This window comes from Myxine glutinosa, chromosome 4 (genome assembly GCF_964187855.1).
Source record: "Myxine glutinosa chromosome 4, kmMyxGlut1.1, whole genome shotgun sequence".
Lineage (NCBI taxonomy): Eukaryota > Metazoa > Chordata > Myxini > Myxiniformes > Myxinidae > Myxine > Myxine glutinosa.
Window position 1 is genome coordinate 70,906,487 of NC_136264.1, and position 18,342 is coordinate 70,924,828.

The 18,342-nt window shown below is 43.4% G+C and overlaps 1 protein-coding gene across 1 annotated transcript in view; it reads right to left on the minus strand.

Annotated features, from left to right (window-relative positions):
• Positions 1 to 18,174, minus strand: part of LOC137424738 (nuclear pore complex protein Nup98-Nup96) — an 88,911-nt gene extending 70,737 nt beyond the window's left edge. The window contains exons 1-3 of the mRNA XM_068112496.2: positions 18,133 to 18,174; positions 14,748 to 14,861; positions 4,662 to 4,772 (exon numbers count right to left, since the gene is read on the minus strand). Of these exons, the coding sequence (XP_067968597.2) occupies positions 4,662 to 4,772; positions 14,748 to 14,826 (190 nt within the window). The 5' untranslated portion in view covers positions 14,827 to 14,861; positions 18,133 to 18,174. The remainder of the gene's footprint in view (positions 1 to 4,661; positions 4,773 to 14,747; positions 14,862 to 18,132) is intronic.
• Between the last annotated feature and the right edge of the window lie 168 nt (positions 18,175 to 18,342).

Here is an 18,342-nt window from a genome sequence, read left to right on the forward strand (position 1 = left end):
GTTGGCTTGATCTCTCCATTCACCAGGGATGACGTTGTGTCGATAATCCTCCTGGTCCACCTCGGCATGCTGAATACTTGGGAACCGGATGCGGAGCATGTTGTGCAGACAGATAGCAGTTTCGACCAGGTCACGCACCACCTCAGGATACTGTTGTAGTGTCTTGAGCAAGCATTGCCAACAGTTTGCCAAGATGCCAAAGGCGTTCTCCACCACAGGTCGACCCCTTGAGATGCGGTAGTTGTAGACGAGTTGTTCAGGAGAGAGTCCACGTCTGGCATAGGGTTTCATCAAGTAGGTGTGGAGAGCAAAGGCATAATCTCCAAGGATGAAGAATGGCATCTCTTCATCATCGTTCCGCATGGCCAGGGGGTCGGGGAACCCAATGGTTTCATTCTCTATGCACTCTTTGAGCTCCGAAGCATTGAAAATCTGAGCATCTGACATGTGTCCCATTCCACCAACATCCACCCACAATAACTTATAGTCGGCGTCCACCAGTGCCATCAACACGATCGAGAAGAAGCCCTTGTAGTTGTGGTAGAGGCTGCCTGAGTTGGGTGCGCATCTGAGGGCGACGTGTTTGCCATCAAGAGCTCCGAGCACATGAGGGATGTTCCATTTACTTTCGAAATCATCAGCGACTTCTGTCCATTCTTCTGGGGTGGTAGGGCACTTCACCATTTCTTCTTTGAACTCTGCAACGATGGCTTGACACACCTCCGGAATGAACTTGACGATGGTGTTTCTGCTGACCCTGAAGTCGTAGGAGAGAGTTGGGTAGAGGTCTCCTGTAGCCAGATGCCTCAGGGTGATGGCGAGCTTCATTCCAGGTTGTAGGGCCTTTCTCAGCCTGGTATCTTCTTTCTCAATCCTGGGGGTGATTCTGTGGAGGATTTCATCAAAGAGAGCAGGTGGCATCCTCACAAAGTTCTGGAAAGAGTTGATGTCCTCCAGCCTCAGTTCATTCATCAAGCGGTCGTAGTGCCCAAACTGCAATCTTCTTTCTTCTGTCAACCATGGCCGGACCCAGAACTGAGGGGCTCTTCTTCTTCTTCTCATTCTTCTTCTCACTTGAGCAGCTCTTCTTTCATTAATTGCATATTGTTGGAGAAGTAGAGCGAGCTGCAGACGGCCATTTCTCTGATGTTGATCCATGGCTGTCTTCGACGATACTGATGATCGGCAAGCAAATCGGGCCCTATTTATACGGATCGGGACCTGAAATCTGCTTTTTAGTCGGCTTAAAGACGGGAATAGAGCGGTTAGATCGGTTTGGTCGGGAATGACGTAGTTGAAACGGCAATAGATCGGCAGCATCGGTGTTGGATCAGTTTTAGATCGGCGGCGATCGGGAATGCATCGTGTCAGAGCGGCGGCAATCGCGAATGCAGCGTGGCTACAGCGTTCGCGAGCGGGAACACAGCGGCTCTAAACGGCTTCGATCGGGTCTTCAGGGACCCGATCTACCCACGATGAGCGTGGTTACAGCGTAGTGATCGTAATCGGAGCGTACTTAGGACGTAGATACAGCGTAGATGACCAGTTTTTTCCCAAAGTGTCCCGATCGCTCCCGACCTGGAGATCGGGGCTAATCGGGGCCAATCGGCATATGTGGAATGGGGGCATAAAAGCAATGAAGGGTAGAAAAGCGGGAGGGCCGACGGGAGTTGTGGGAGATATGTTGAAGGCAGCAGGAAGTTGGGGTGTGAAGAGAATGACAGAGATCTGTAATCTGGTGGTGAAAGAAGGCCGCATTCCAATGGATTGGGAACTGAGTACCCTCGTCCCTCTATACAAGGGGAAAGGTGACCCTCTGGAGTGTGGCTCGTACCGAGCGATAAAGTTATTGGAGCATTGAATGAAGGTATTGGAAAGGGTGTTGCAAGGAGGATAAGGAAGAAAGTGAAGATCGACGAAATGCAGTTTGGATTCATGCCAGGAAGAGGCTCGACAGACGCGCTTTTCATTGTGAGGCAGTTGCAGAAGAAGTACATGGAGAAGAGGAAGAAGTTGTTTCTTGGGTTTGTTGATCTGGAGAAAGCATTCGATCGGGTTCCACGCAAAGTACTGACATGGGCATTGAGGAAGTTAGGAGTGGAGGAATGGTTGATCAGAGTAGTGATGGCAATGTACAAAGGAGCACGCACAGCGGTAAGGACGAAGGACGGGACCTTCCCCTTCCCCACCCCCCACTCGGCAACGGTTGGGGACCGCAAGGCTAACCCCTGCTCTAGCAGGGAAAATGGCCTTTAAAATGCATGTTGTATGTTGTATTATTATGAAAACAATACTACTGTATTACAGCGGTAAGGACGAAGGACGGGACCAGTGGTGAGTTTGAGGTGAAGGTGGGAGTGCATCAGGGGTCGGTACTAAGTCCACTACTATTTGTAGCTGTGATGGAGGTGCTGGCTCAGAACGTAAAGGAGGGTTTACCGTGGGAGTTGTTGTATGCAGATGATCTGGTGTTGATTGCGGAAAGTATGGATGGACTGAAGGAAAAGATGAACACGTGGAAGGAATGTATTGAGACAAAAGGTCTGAAGGTGAATATCGGAAAGACGAAGGTGATGGCAAGTGGTAAAGCATGTGGTGAGGTGGAAAGAACTGGGAAGTGGCCCTGTGCTGTGTGTAGAAAGGGTGTCGGAGTGAACTCCATTCAATGTACAATGTGCGCTGAGTGGGTTCATCAAAAATGTTGTGGTCTGAGAGGGTCATTAACCAGTGTGGCAGCTACATTCAAATGTAAGGTGTGCACAGAGGGAGCTGCAGATGGAGGAAATGTTGAGTTGGATCTTGGAGACGGCGTGAAGCTGGAAGGTGTGAAAAAATGTTGCTACCTCGGAGACATGCTGAATGGAGAAGGTGGATCAGACTCGGCAACGGTTGCTCGAGTGAGATGTGCATGGAAGAAGTTTCTGGAATTGAGTGGCGTGCTGATGATGAGGGGAGTGTCGTTGAAGCTGAAGGGAAAGGTGTATGCTGCATGTGTGAGAAGTGTTATGATTTATGGGAGCGAGACATGGGTAATGAACGTAGAGCAGCAACGAAGGTTGGAAAGGGTGGAAATGCGAATGGTTCGACGGATGTGCGGAGTATCGTTGAGAGAGAGGAAGACAAATGATGAATTGCGAAAGATGATGGGAATAGAGCCTGTGATTGATGCTGTGAAGAGGAACAGGTTGAGATGGTTTGGTCATGTGTTGAGGAAGTGATGAAAGTGACTGGTTGAGAAGAGTGATGGAAATGAATGTAGAAGGAAGTAGAAGACGGGGAAGACCGAGAAAGACTTGGCTGAAGATGGTCGAAGAAGAAATGCGGGCAAGGGGGTTAACAAGGAGAGATGCAGAAAATAGGGCAAAATGGAGAAGATTGTCATGGGGACCGCAAGGCTAACCCCTGCTCTAGCAGGGAAAATGGCCTTTAAAATGCATGTTGTATGTTGTATTATTATGAAAACAATACTACTCTATTTAGAAACCTGGGCTAATTTGTCCGAAGCAGCCTGAAGGTGAGGCATGAAGGCATGAGGCCTAAGGCCTATATGTACTGTTTCGTTGGAAGAGCCATAACGTCTATGCTTTCGATATTTGATGATCATTTTAACTATCGGTTTGTTTGTGTTTCACGCTGAATGAAAAACGTAAAGGTAGAGTATGGCGATTGTGATATATGACAGGTTCGATGATGTGTTCGGCCTGAACGCACAGGAATCAAAATGGTGGAGAATGGAGTCAGCCGTTGTATGCCGTAATGACATCAGACGTAATCACATCAGCCTGTCTTAAGGAGGAAACTGTGACCAGATCCTCAGCTCTGATTGGTATACATTTGAGGGGACATACATATACATACATACATATGAATGAATGAATGAATGAATGATCGTTTTAAAGCCATTTTCCCCGCTAGAGCGGGGGTTAGCCTTGTGGGTCCCATGACAATCATGGTTCCCTGTTTGAGGCAATGTTTTTTATGGCCGGATGCCCTTCCTGGCGCCAACCCTTGGTCGCCTCTTACAATGCGCAGGGATAGGGTGTACCTATTCTAAACCGGGGTACACACCGGGAACGGTACACACGGACATACATACATACGGACAAACACGGTTCTGAACTGCTTTGCCCTATGGGCTACGCCGTAAAAATAGAGGGGGTGAGAAAGAAACTCATAATATTACCATATTTTTTGGCGTACAAGTCGATGTGGATTAAAAGTCGAATTGGCTAATTTCTGTATTTTTTTTCTTTCTTTCATTCATAGATAAGTCGATTTGGAATACAGGACAAAACAAAATCACCTGCGGTAGTTAGCAAAACTGTCATGTCAGAGTTTCCTCAGCAAACATAACAACATCCAACTTTAAAAACTCGAGTGTATGACTTGCGTGACTATTTTTTCATTTATGCAATTCAATATCTTAAACCATAGATAAGTCGATTCTGAGTAAGAGGCGAGACCCAGACTTCTGGGGAAAAAAGTATTGACTTGTACACTGAAAAATACGGAATATACAAACTAGATGAGTCATAAAATTTCCTATCATGTATTTCCTATCATGATGGCCTTCTACTTCACATTAAATGAAAAAGATAGTTTTAAACTCATCCTTCAACTTACAAATAAACAAGTGTAAATGGCTCGCGGACATGACAAACCTCCAAAGGCGGTGCCGGTGCTTTGCGCAAAAACATTTGTTGCACCAGCTTGACCACAAGAGAAGGGACCACCAGACATCGGGGATGCACCAAAGAGACTTCCAGAATTACCTGTGCCAAAAACAATGGGTCCAGTGTTGGTGGATGGTTAGCCCAATGTTCTACCTCCAAAGAGTCCAGCTGTTCCAGGCACAGCTGGAAAAACCAACCAACACTACAAATGAACTCCACATCAATAACTATTTACGAGGAATTATTGGTTCGACACTGGATGTCTTTACATGTGGGTAAGCAGCGATTGTTATTGCCCTACATCCTATCATATATCATGTGCCTCGCTCTTATGGGATTTTTCTCTCTCATCATAGTAATATTTTTACTATGCCCCGCTTACCCCGCTATGCGCTTTGCGGGGAAAAATGGCCTCTAAAGGTGGCTTTTTTTTTTTAATCATAGTAATATTGAAAGTTTGTGTTTGTTTATTACCTCAGCCACCGAAGGTGGATGGAGGTTATATTTTCACCCCTGTCTGTCTGTTTGACTGTGACCAAGATATCTCAAAAAGTTGTGAATGGATTCGGACTGAATTTGGCAGAGATGTAGCGTATGTGACAAGGACGAAATGATTCGATTTTGGTGAAGATCCGGATTAGGATCCGGCTAGTAGAATTTTTCAAGCTATTCTTCACCATTGGGAGATAGGGCCAAAAACGACATGTAGCAGGATATCTCAAAAAGTTGTGAACGGATTTGGACGAAACTTGGTGGAGAAGTTGTGCATGTGACAAGGACGAAGTGATTCAATTTTTGTGAAGATCCAAATCCGGATCTGGATCAGAATTTTTAAAAAGTGATTCTTCACCATTGAGTGATTGGGCTAAAACCGATACATAGCATGATATCTCAAAAAGTTATGGACGAATTCAGACTGAATTTGGAAGATATGTAGCGTATGCAACAAGGACGAAATTATTAGATTTTGGTGAGGATCCGGATCAGGGTCCGGCTAAAAGAATTTTTCAAGCGATTCTTCACCATTGGGAGATAGGATATCTCAAAAAGTTGTGAACGGATTTGGACGAAACTTGGTGGAGAGGTTGTGCATGTGACAAGGAAGAATTGATTCAATTTTGGTGAAGATCCAAATCCGGATCCAGATCAGAAAATTTTTAAAGTGATTCTTCACCATTGAGTGATTGGGCTAAAACCGATACATAGCTTGATATCTCAAAAAGTTATGGACGGATTTGGACGAAACTTGGCGGACGAATTGGGTGTTTGATAAGACCGAATCGATTTGATTTTGGTGAAAATCCGAATATTGATTCGGATACGAGAGTTATTTAATTTTCTAATTGATTCTTCATCGAGGGATCAGGCGAAAAATGACATACAACATATTTCAAAAGGTGGTGGATGAGTTATCACTAAACTAGGTGAATGAGTTGGTTAGGTGACAAGAACAAGCCGATTAGATTTTGGTTCAGGTCCGAATCCAGGTCCAGCCCATCATTGGGATACAAAACATAAACTGTTCAGGCTGGCAGAGGTATGCGCTCTACCGAGTGCCGTTCTCGTTTGTTTTTGCTTTCTTCTTCTTTTGTACGACCAGCTCTTTCAATCATCTGGCTCACTCTATCCCCACTGGTCAAATGCACTCACTGGGTCCAACACACTCCTCGTTTTCAAACCTAAATATAGACATATCTCAAATACTTCACGCCATTTTTCTGTATAAATGACTCCCAGCTTCTGCTTTCAGTCATTCAAGGTGTCAACAAACCACCACCTTAAGTGAAATCCTGTTTTTCTATTCTAAGATCTTACACCTTTCCCATCTTAAATATCTGCATGCCCTTCCATCTATCAGTATCATGCCTCCACCACACTCCATCCTTCACACCCCATATCCGCCCAAACAATTCCTTTGTTATTCAGCTATTCTATGAGCTGAGACATCTGCATGTAAAAAGAAACAGCATGAAATAAAGAAAATAAATGCAAGTGGAACTTTCTGGACACCACTGATACGTTTTCTTGAGAGTACAGTATGACAGATTTCATTTGATTTTGTGTGGAATTAGACTAGTAGTGGGGCGGCTTAGCCCAAATATTCAAAAGAATTGTGCATTTTGTGATACAAGCACCAGATTTGGCACAAATGTACATTAATATGTTGCGAACATTTTCAGATATTGGGCCACTTGAAATTCTCTCTTTATGTCCGCCATATTGGATTTCAAAATGGCCGCCACTTGAAATCTACATTTGCTATTATCTCGACGTAATGCAGCTATTGACTTGATTCTGGTATCTAAATGTATGTTTTTGGGGGCAAGGAATCCAATGGTACCAATTTCAACTTAATATTATCTATCACAGTCTGTTATATAATTTTATTTGGAAATTATCTAGGCAAATATTGGATTCAACACAATACTTTGAAAAGAATGTCTTAGTTCTGTAAATATAAATAAATAAATAAACTATACTAAATCACTAGTAACAACTCAGACAAGCTCATATATACTGGCAGTCTAAAATATAAATTCATATCCCATTAGGAAACAAAGTGACCCATTCATTTGTGTTTTTCATATGCATATTTTATGTAACATTACATTCATATTGTCAATAAATACCAAACATGCATAATCCGCTTTTCCTAGACCCTTTAAGCCATCTTTTGTGTTTCTCGAGTACAGAAATTTCTTGTATAGGCTTCCATCTGTCTTGTTTCCTTAACAATGCACTGTAGCATGTCTTTAACAATGTTTACAAACATGACTCCACTACATGTCTTTAATCACAGCCCTGACCCAAATAAAAGAGTAGAGAGGCTGCATGTGTGTTGACCCACATCAACTGTGTTCTTTTTGTGTGGCTGTGTTTAAATCACCTTGTGACTCCACATAAATGAGTTAATTACATACAATCTGGGCTCAGCTAGACAACATTGTGTGGTCAGCAATGAAGACGAGAGTCTGAATTACATGTATGCAAAAGACCTTGTGAACCAGTGAAGCAAATACACGGGTAAGCATGAATTAAATCTAGGGCATGGTATAATTTCCATGATGTTTACCTCTACACTCAATGGTGGAAGGAGGTAATGTTTTGATCCCAGCTTGTCTGTATGTCTGTTTGTCTGTTAGTCCACAAAATTCCAGACAAAGCTTGTAGTAGTGGTAGTTGTAGTGGTAGTGGTAGTGGTGATAACAGAAATTGTTATATAGAACTGAACTTATATTATTATTATATGCAGAAAATAACTTCATTTCTATATGCCCTGCAGTGGACAGGTTAATTGGTTTATGCACTGAAGGGGTCACCCTGGTGTGCACTGCTGTGTTCTGCCTCACTGAGTTGTTCAGGTATGATGTACTTAGCACAAGCTTACCTGATACACATGTGTGCTGGCTAAAACCACTTGTCTGGTGGGCACGACAGAGGCAGGTTGTCTAATAGCCAACCTGGTCTTACTTTTTTGGGGTTTATCTGAAATTCTTACTATAAGGCTTTAAATTAGAAATGTTTTATATAAAGTAGTATTTTGAGTGAAGTGTGTATTCCACACTGACAGTTTTGACATGTTCTGAATTTAACACGAAGGCTGTAATTAACAGAACGGGGTATGTCTGGAAAATGTACTGTCCAACCTAATAAGAGTTTAGACTGATTTATATTTAAATCTTGGCTGTGTAAATATTGTAAGAATTTATGAATTCAAATGTTTTGTAAATATTCAATAAATTTGGGAATATTTTTTAACTAAAGAATCTCATGTGATTTTATTTCTCTTCTTGCCTCCGGTATGGGTGAAAATTTAATTCCGGCATAATCTCACAAAACTAATTCCCTAAGTGTGCCAAGCTAAATGCTCTACGATATAGAGGAATTATCCTCCTCTCCATTAGTATGGCGGAGGAAACCCCTCTATTATATATACTAGGGCGTGCCCGCACGTACGTGCTTGCCCGTACGTGCGTGCAAAAAAACATGCGTGCAAACAACAACAAAAAAAAACTTTGAAACCACGTGGCAGTAACGACCACAGAACCCCCCCCCCCTCTATTTACATGAAATGGTTTGGTCCATTGGCAACTTTGAAACCACGTGGCAGTAACGACCACAGAACCCCCCCCCCCTCTATTTATATGAAATGGTTTGGTCCATTCGCAAAGCCAAAGCGAACGGCTTGCGAGTACGGTGACCATACCTTGGGAACCACTTGTCCGATTAATTTCAAACCTTGAAAAGGCACATCCTCGGGTCCCCAGCAATATACCTGGCAAGTTTCAAGTATATCGGACCGGTAGTTGTCGAGAAACAGCGGTCGCATACATACATACATACAGACAGACAGACAGACAGACAGACAGACACACACACACACACACACACACACACACACACACACACACACACACACACACACAGATTACTGGAATTATAGATAGACTAGGGCGTGCCCGTACGTGGGTGCAAAAAAACATGCGTGCAAACAACAACAACAAAAAAAAACTTTGAAACCACGTGGCAGTAACGACCACAGAACCCCCCCCCTCTATTTACATGAAATGGTTTGGTCCATTCGCAAAGCCAAAGCGAACGGCTTGCGAGTACAGTGACCATACCTTGGGAACCACTTGTCCGATTAATTTCAAACCTTGAAAAGGCACATCCTCGGGTCCCCAGCAATATACCTGGCAAGTTTCAAGTATATCGGACCCGTGGTTGTCGAGAAACAGCGGGCGGACGCGGACACGCGGACACGCACACGCACACGCACACACACACACACACACACACACACACACACACACACACACACACACACACACACACACACACATTACTGGAATTATAGATAGATAACAAAATGTTAACATTATATCATTGTATCGTTGCAGATTCAGAAGACAGTTCCACCATGTCCAAGAGCTTCAGACTAGCTGATGTTGAGCGAACTTCACCATCAACATCACAGCACCTCACCACAACTGACTGGAAGTTATGCCTTATATGTCAAGAGGACAAGACGGAGACACTGACCAAACCTGACCAATCAAAGAGAAAAGACATTGGGAGTGGGTACAGTTCACTCGCAGAGAACTTGGTCAAATTCAGTGAACTTGGAGAGCTTCCAGGATCATTTCACCTGGAAAGACTCGATGATGGTCATGGCATTGAAGCTGCGATGGTTGCACACGGTGCAAAATATCATCAGACATGCAGGCTCCAGTACAACAACACCAAACTGCAGAGAGCACAAAAGAGAGCACTCAAGAAAGAATGTGAGAGCGATGAGGAACAAGCTGCATGCAAACGCACCAGGTTACATTCACGCTCATCGAGTACAGAGAAGAAGGTCCCAGAAAATTGTTTCTTCTGTGAACAACCTGCTGGGGCTGACAGTCTTCGGAAAGCTGCAACATTCAAAATGGACAAACGGGTGCGTGCCTGTGCAACCCTTCTTGGTGATACAGAACTGCTGGGCCGTCTCAGTGGTGGGGACATGATAGCGTTGGACGCCCAGTATCACCCACGGTGCTTGATAGGACTTTACAATCGCACAAGAAAGGCCCAGTCAACAGGATCACAGGACACAAAACAAGAGCGAGCAATGTCGGCAGTTGTCTTCGCTGAACTCGTCCTCTACATTGAAGAAACCAGACAAGATGAGGAGACGGCACCAGTATTCAGATTGGCTGACCTTGTCCAGCTCTATCAGTCCAGAATGGAACAGCTAGGAGTCCAGCTCGACACGAGAGTCCACTCCACACGACTGAAACAGAGACTGTTGGCTCAGTTTCCTGACATGCGGGCACACACCAAGGGGAGAGACATCCTGATGGCATTTGAAGAAGATGTCGGTGCTGCTCTTGCCAAAGCCTGCGAGCTGGACAGTGATAGTGATGCAGTCCATCTTGCCCATGCTGCACAGATTGTTCGCCGTCACATGTTTGGAGAAGCCAAGCCCTTCACAGGATTCCCTGAAGTATGTCAAGAAGAATCTGTGCCACCGTTGCTGCTTGCCCTAGTCAGTATGATCCTAGAGGGACCCAGCATCAAGGAACAGATGGCAGACACTAACCCTGCAGCAATTGCCACAGCTCAGATACTGAAGTTCAACAGCATCAAACACAAGCGAACACGTGGCACCACATCATCCTAAACACCCCGAAGACCCAAAACACCCCGAAGACCCAAAACACCCCGAAGACCCAAAACACCCTGAATACCAAAAAGACCCCGAAGACCCAAAAGACCCTGAAGACGAAAAAGACCCCGAAGACCCAAAAGACCCCAAATACCCTTAAAGACCAAGAACGAAAAGACCCTTAAGACCCAAAAGCCCTGAAGACCCAAAAGACACAGAAGACCCTTAAGACCCAAAAGCCCCTGAAGACACCAAAGACCCAAAAGACACTGAAGACCCTAAATGCACATCATCGAGAGGTTCGTGATCCTGTTGTATGATCGAACCAGCAAATGCACAGACATTGACAAGGCCAGGAGGAAACTCTTCGCAAGGAAGAACAATGTGCAGCTCATCCCTCCAACGAAGGCAGCTCTGGAGGAACATGTCAAGAGGGCAGTGTATCAAGGTGGACATGTGTGGGGTCAGATACTGCTGCCAGCACCAGAGCTCCCTCCACCAACCAACTGGGGTTGGTCAAGGACTGGAGAAGGACAGTACACACCTTACTGGACCAGGCTAACTGAGGCAGCTCACAGCTGCATTGAGCTGGTTTCTTGCAAGTGCAAGAAAGGGTGTGTGAGGCGCTGCAAGTGCAAAAAGGCTGCCCTTCAGTGCACAGCCCTCTGTGTGTGTGAAGGGGACTGCACATGACGATGAGTCAACAACATACATGTACTTGTGGCAATGCTGAACTTGTTAACATGACACTGTTTATGTACACGTATCTTCAGTACCGGTATATACCTAGCCTCAGATACCAGTACACCTAGCCTCAAATACTAGACCATGTAGCATGTCAGTATTATAACTAAGACATTTACAGAACTAAGACATTCTTTTCAAAGTATTGTGTTGAATCCAATATTTGCCTAGATAATTTCCAAATAAAATTATATAACAGACTGTGATAGATAATATTAAGTTGAAATTGGTACCATTGGATTCCTTGCCCCCAAAAACATACATTTAGATACCAGAATCAAGTCAATAGCTGCATTACGTCCAGAGATAATAGCAAATGTAGATTTCAAGTGGCGGCCATTTTGAAATCCAATATGGCGGACATAAAGAGAGAATTTCAAGTGGCCCAATATCTGAAAATGTTCGCAACATATTAATGTACATTTGTGCCAAATTTGGTGCTTGTATCACAAAATGCACAACAGGTTTGCTATGCTGCTACACTATAGTTAAAATGACTATATGTACTTCATCCTTTCAAATAAGACAGCTTCTTTAATTCTGTAAATGGTGTGGCCACATCTCTAAAGGTCTTTGTGTATTTCTGTCCAGGTGAACATATGATTACCCACACACGCAGCGCCGCAAAGCAGGGTTAAGCAATTGGACACTATCTGACAGACGTCAGTCTATGCTCGAGGAACTACTTAATTTCAATTGAATTTTATATTTCGAACACTGCAGAATTCGAATCAACAAGAACCTGCAGTTTCGCAGTATTTTGGGTCTAAATTTGGCAAATTGTACGGAATCTCATCCCGAGCGCATAGAGGATTGTTTTCATCTGTCTGCCTGTCTATCTGTCAAACAAAATTGAAAATTATTCAAAACAGGAAAGCCATTGTTTTTAGAGACATCATAAAGGACACAAATAACAGGCCCAATGAACTGATTTGATGTGTTAAATAAGGTGGTGTAAAAGACTGTGCATTAAGGCAATAAACTTCCAAAAAGTTATTTGTTTTCTACAGCCTTTAAAACATTTATTAAATTTCAATTTACATATATATTTGAATGCTGTAGAACACAAATTTCCTTCCTTGCAATTCCAAAAACCTTCTGTTTAGCAGTATTTGGGCAAAATATTACACCATCTCGACCAATCAAATTTTCCGCATGTTCTGTGGCCAGTTTGCTCGGAAATGCAAAGAAAGTTGAAAAGACCCGTTTCTCAAGACTGCGTGGAGTAAAGTGTTTTAAAAACTCTCTAGTTACCTCCACCACCAAAGGTGGACAGAGGTTGTTTTTACTCCTGTTTGTCTGTTTATCTGTAAGCAGGATATCTCAAAAGGTTATGGAGCGATTCAGATTAAACTTGGTGGGCAGGTTGGGTGTGTGACAAGGACAAATTTATTCGATGTTGGTGAAGATCCGGATACGAGAGGTTATCAATTTTTAAGTGATTCTTCACTATCAAGAGTGACCAATTCAATCCAAAATGGCTGCCAAACCATGTGACCTATTATGTCATAAATTTAATATTTCAATACAAATGGGTCATAGATCATGTGCATGCAATTTCAGATTTTTAGGATAAGGAATTCGATTAAAACATTTTTGGCTGGTATACGACTTCACCTATGATGTTATCATTATCATGCTTTTGTTCCCCATTGGGAGTACTGGACAATGTGCCAAATTTCAAATTTTTCCATGCAGCGGTTTCTGAGAAATAATTTTTTAATTATTTGCTTTTAATCCAAGATGGCTGCCATACCACGTGACCTATAAAGTCACAATTATCATAAAACATTCTGCATGGGTGTCACTCATACCCTGAAAGTTTAGTCTCAATCGGACATATAGTTGCTGAGAAAAACGAGGTTTAGCCCGTACGGACGGACAGACGTGCGTTACGTACGTACGGAAGAACGGACGGACAACCCGAAAACATCATGCCTCCGGCGACTTTGTCGGCGGAGGCATTAAAAATAAATCCCACCTGTGTCCGAAGGAAGCGGTTCAGTTTGGAGGTTTTAATATTAAATAGGCAGAAAATGAACGAAATCGATTAGAATTGCCCTTTAGAACCCTAAGAATTACCCTTTAGAATCAATTAAGGTACCGTCAAATTGAAGGTACCGTCAAAAATTAGAAATCCCCTTTAGAATTACACTTTAGAACCCCTTAGAATTAAACACGGTGGGTTAGAAAGGTTCTTAATTTTTGACGGATGGTCGGACATAGCCAAATATTGAAACGGCTTCACCGCTTTAAAAAAAAAAAAAAAAGGACAATAGACAACAGTGCAAATAAAACGAATTATTTGGACTAGCAACGGTACCCGCCCTATGGGCGGGGCTTCAATTGGAAGGCCCAAATGAAAAGGCAAAATATCAGAAATTGAAGGCTCTTTTATTTTAAACGATTCATATAAACATCCGTTAAATCATATCACACACAAATCATCAAAATCTAAACAGTACATGGCGCCCATTTTGAAAAAAGATTGAATTCTGCAAAACGGAAGCGGCCGCTACACTGTTTCTCAGTCGCTTTGCACACGCTGCCGTGTTCCTTCGGAGCCACACGTTTATATAGGAATAGTTCGTCAGGAGTCGATCTACTCTCTCCTGGTATGTAGAATTTCAACAAAAGCCACATCACTGTTCATATCGGTAAATATTATTCCATCGTGTTTGGAAAAACTGGAAAATTTGGAAAATTGGAAAAACAATATAGCCTATTTTACCCCAGGAGGTCCCAGGATTACCCACCCAAAATATCGTTGCGATCGGTTCAGCCGTTTTTGCGGTACCTTCGAACGGACGGACGGACATTTGGTGAATTATAGCAAGATAATCACAAAATTGTTCTAAAGCTAGGTATTGTCCTCAATGCAGAATGATCGCCTAAAATTGCCAATTGGCTTCAGTGATTGCATAAAAGTAACTTAAGTTATTGGTTCCAAATGTTGAACCGAAAGTAGTTCCCCCAAATGCAGCATCTGCAAAATATTTAGACACAACAACCAAATAGCTGAGTTAGGAGAAATGATGAAGAAATAAAAGAGGGGAATGAGGATGAGGAGGTGGAGGTGGAGGAAGAGGAGGATTGGATGGATGGAGGATGGAGGCGGTAGGTTATGAGGGATGGGGGCGGTGGGGGGGAGGGGGGTACTGTAACACATATTTTCTTACTCTGCCCAAAAGCCGTTGTGCCAAAAGCATTTGTACCAAAAGTGCTCCCCGTTATCCCAAAGGTTTTCTGTCCAAACATGTCAATCCTTGCTTGGTTTACCTCCTCCACACCAACTGCACACATACAGACCAATTACAAAATAAACCAAAATACACAATAAATTGCTGCCCAAATCACCTTGAGAGTGACTTGGGCCAAAAACCTTCCCAAACTGACCCCTCAATGTGGGAATAATTCAGGCCATTAAAGTAGTAGTAGTCAAACATGTAGTAAAGGCGATTCAAACCTGGATTCCTCACATCATGAACCAGGGTTAAATGGAAATTCTATCACGAAAACCAAACTCTCCATTTGTTTTTCCTGAGAGATATCAGGAAAACCGAAAACCACATTGTATATAAATAACAATGAAATACTGATAAAAAAAAGTATTTTATTAGTGCTGAAATACAAAAAAAAGCTGATCTCTTATGTCCATTCGAAATCTGCAGTGGAAATTCAAGAACTTTAAATAACAACAACAATAATAACACGAACATTAATACGGCACTTTCAAAATGATGTAATCTGCCCCAAAATGCTCGGAGCGCATGCGTAGAAACCGGAGGAAACTGGCATGTTTGGGGCAAAATAATATGTACAGTATTAGGGGTCTGGGATAAGGATTGTTACTTGGAATGGCTCACCAAGGTTCTGAAAGGAGCAAAACTACTTGGAAACGTACATGCGAGAAAGGTCTGTGCCTCTGCACAATGAAAAACTTGGAGAACTTTCCAAGATCACCAAACGGACAACTGCTCATAGTACAAACTCCCAACCATGAGGGTCGGTGCAAGGTCCGAGTGGAGTGATGCATGATGCACAAACCCCAACGGATCGCTACTGATGAATGGACTATGTATCTGGATTAGGTTCTTCTGCACACCGAAGGGAGCTGTGAGGGCCGTTACAAATATTTATGTTTGGTTGTGGGGCCACAAGAAAAATTATACCAGATTTTTGCATCTATTGGTGAAAGGAGAAGCGTCGTATGTGTGTGTACGTTATATCCATGGCTGACACTAAACTGTACCAACAGTAAATGGTACGAAGCCAACACCTCTCAATCAGGGATATTTCTCATAATCTTTTATTTCCGCGAGTCTGATTTGCATTCAGGAACACAACAATTTATGGTTAACCATTTTAAAACTGCCACTTTTTCGTTTAAATGCTGAAAATTATGTTTAAAAGACGATTAGAATCACAGATTCCACGCTGGCGTCGGCAGGTTAAAAGTGCTCTGCAAGCCAAACCGAATCACTGTAAATACGCACACAACACATGCACAGAAGGCCTCATTTGACATTTATACGTCATTTTTGTCATTTCAAAAACTGCGCATTACTCAGGAATGAATGAATGAATGATCGTTTTAAGGCCATTTTTCCCCGCTAGAGCGGGGGTTAGCCTTACGGACCCCATGACAATCATGGTTCCCTGTTTGAGGCAATGTTTTTATGGTCGGATGCCCTTCCCGACACCAACTCTAAGTCGCCTCTTACGATGTGCAGGGATACGGTATACCTATTCTAAATTGGGGTACACACCGGGATCATTCATCCCAGCAAGCTGGTACTCAATTTGCCGACCTCGGAAGGATGACAAGCTGAGTCAACCCCCCTGGCGTTAATTCAGCGATCGACCGGGATTCGAACTCAGGATCCTAAGATCCCAAGCCTGCACCCAAACCGCTAAGCCAACACCAGGCTTCTCGCATTACTCGGGCTCTTCCAATAACCGCCTATTCTTTGTCCACCTCGATTTCCATCTCCAGTTGGGGTCAGCCATTTGGAGCGTCCTCCTACTCAGTGGTCTGTAAAGTGCATCTTCCAATTATTTGCACTGACCATTCATATCCTTCTCTACTAAATCACACAATCTGAGCTTTGACATGCACTACCCTGTTTCTCTTGCACTAGTTGGTCCATGACATTTCTTTCTGGATTCTCATCCTCCATTCTTAACAGATGTTCATTCCACTTTAACCTAGCAGCTCTCAACTCCTCAAGGACACCTTACTCATCACCATTTCCTGATATCATTCTTCCATCTTGATTTCACCTTTTCTCTCACCTCCAACACGCACTGTACGACGCACCTATGCCCCGGTGCACCCTTCGAGTCCCGCACGGCCGCACCCCATACCCCACCCCCACTCGGTGCAGCCGAGCACCGTCGGTGCGGGTTTTGGTGAATTTGTCCCCTCAAGCCCCCGAACCTTACCCTCTGTGACCGTCGGCACCATACCCATCCGATCGCCCACACCCATGACTCCAACACACCCGTGATGGAGCCATACCCATTTTATTGGACCACACCCATTATTTAAAGAAAAAATATATCTCAATGGACTTGAAGTTACAGGCCTTTGAGAATTCATTTCGTTCTATAAAAGGCAACTTTCATCGGATTTTCTTCCCGTTTTTTTTCAACCGAGTCTAAAACTATGTTAGCGACTGTGAAAAATGAAATGACATATCGAATTTGATTTGAAATAAAACTGTGTGAGAGAGGAAGACACCACGGGCCTACAAAACAGGCCTCAAAGCTATGAGAGTTAATAAAATGGTGGATATTTGTTTATATGAAGCCTCTCCCACAATGGGTGGAGCTATGGTTCCCAGAATGGGTGGAGCTTTGAGGTTTTGTCTTCTCTGCAAGAAGAAGAAGAAGAGGAAGAAGAAGAACAACAGCAGAGGGCACTCTATGACCAGCGTCTTGCGACGCGGCTAAAAAGATGAAAAAAAGATGAAACAAATGTAAAGAAAACGTCGAAAAACACCTTTATGGTATTTGTCGTGTTTGCTGGACGCTCGAAGCATTATTATTACACCAGCCAGTCTGGTCCGGGGTGCCCAATTACGTCTGCACATTTGGCGGTTTGTCGCGCACTCCGTGCGTACGTTTTAAGTAGATGGTTCCATGCACTGAAAGAAACCTGGAAAGTATCCACAGCAATGTGTGCAGGCCCGTATGAATGCATGTTATTGATGTACTGTACACTGCGCATCCGCACTGTACACGTAGTTTGGCACCTTGTACCCTGAAGTACACAACACGTTGTTTCGCGACGACACGCACAAGGTCGGCACACAGACATAAAATAAAATGAGAAAACATCGATTAAAAATGTAATTTGAAAGTCCGTGCCGATTATCAAGCAAAATAATCATCGACGCGGTTTCCCGCACTTCAACCTTGCAAGCATTCCCTAAATTTCCAAACACCAGGAGCACTGGCATACCAAGTTGTGGGAAATCGAGGCTGCATACATAACATGAAAAGAGAAATAAATAACGAAAAATACGCAACAATAAGGGAATTCCTCAAGTGCGTCCTTACCAAGCCGATGGTAAACAGATATCACGTAACAGGCCGGATGCCGAAACGAAAAAATTTAGTGACGCGCACCGGTTGCTGGCAGTTAGACGAGCCTATTGGCAGTTACAAAAATGGGCGTGGCTAATAATTTCCTCAACCACGTTGGATTTTGATTTGCTCAGCGTTTTCTGATTATAATATTTACGAGTGTTAATGACAACCGATGGTGAA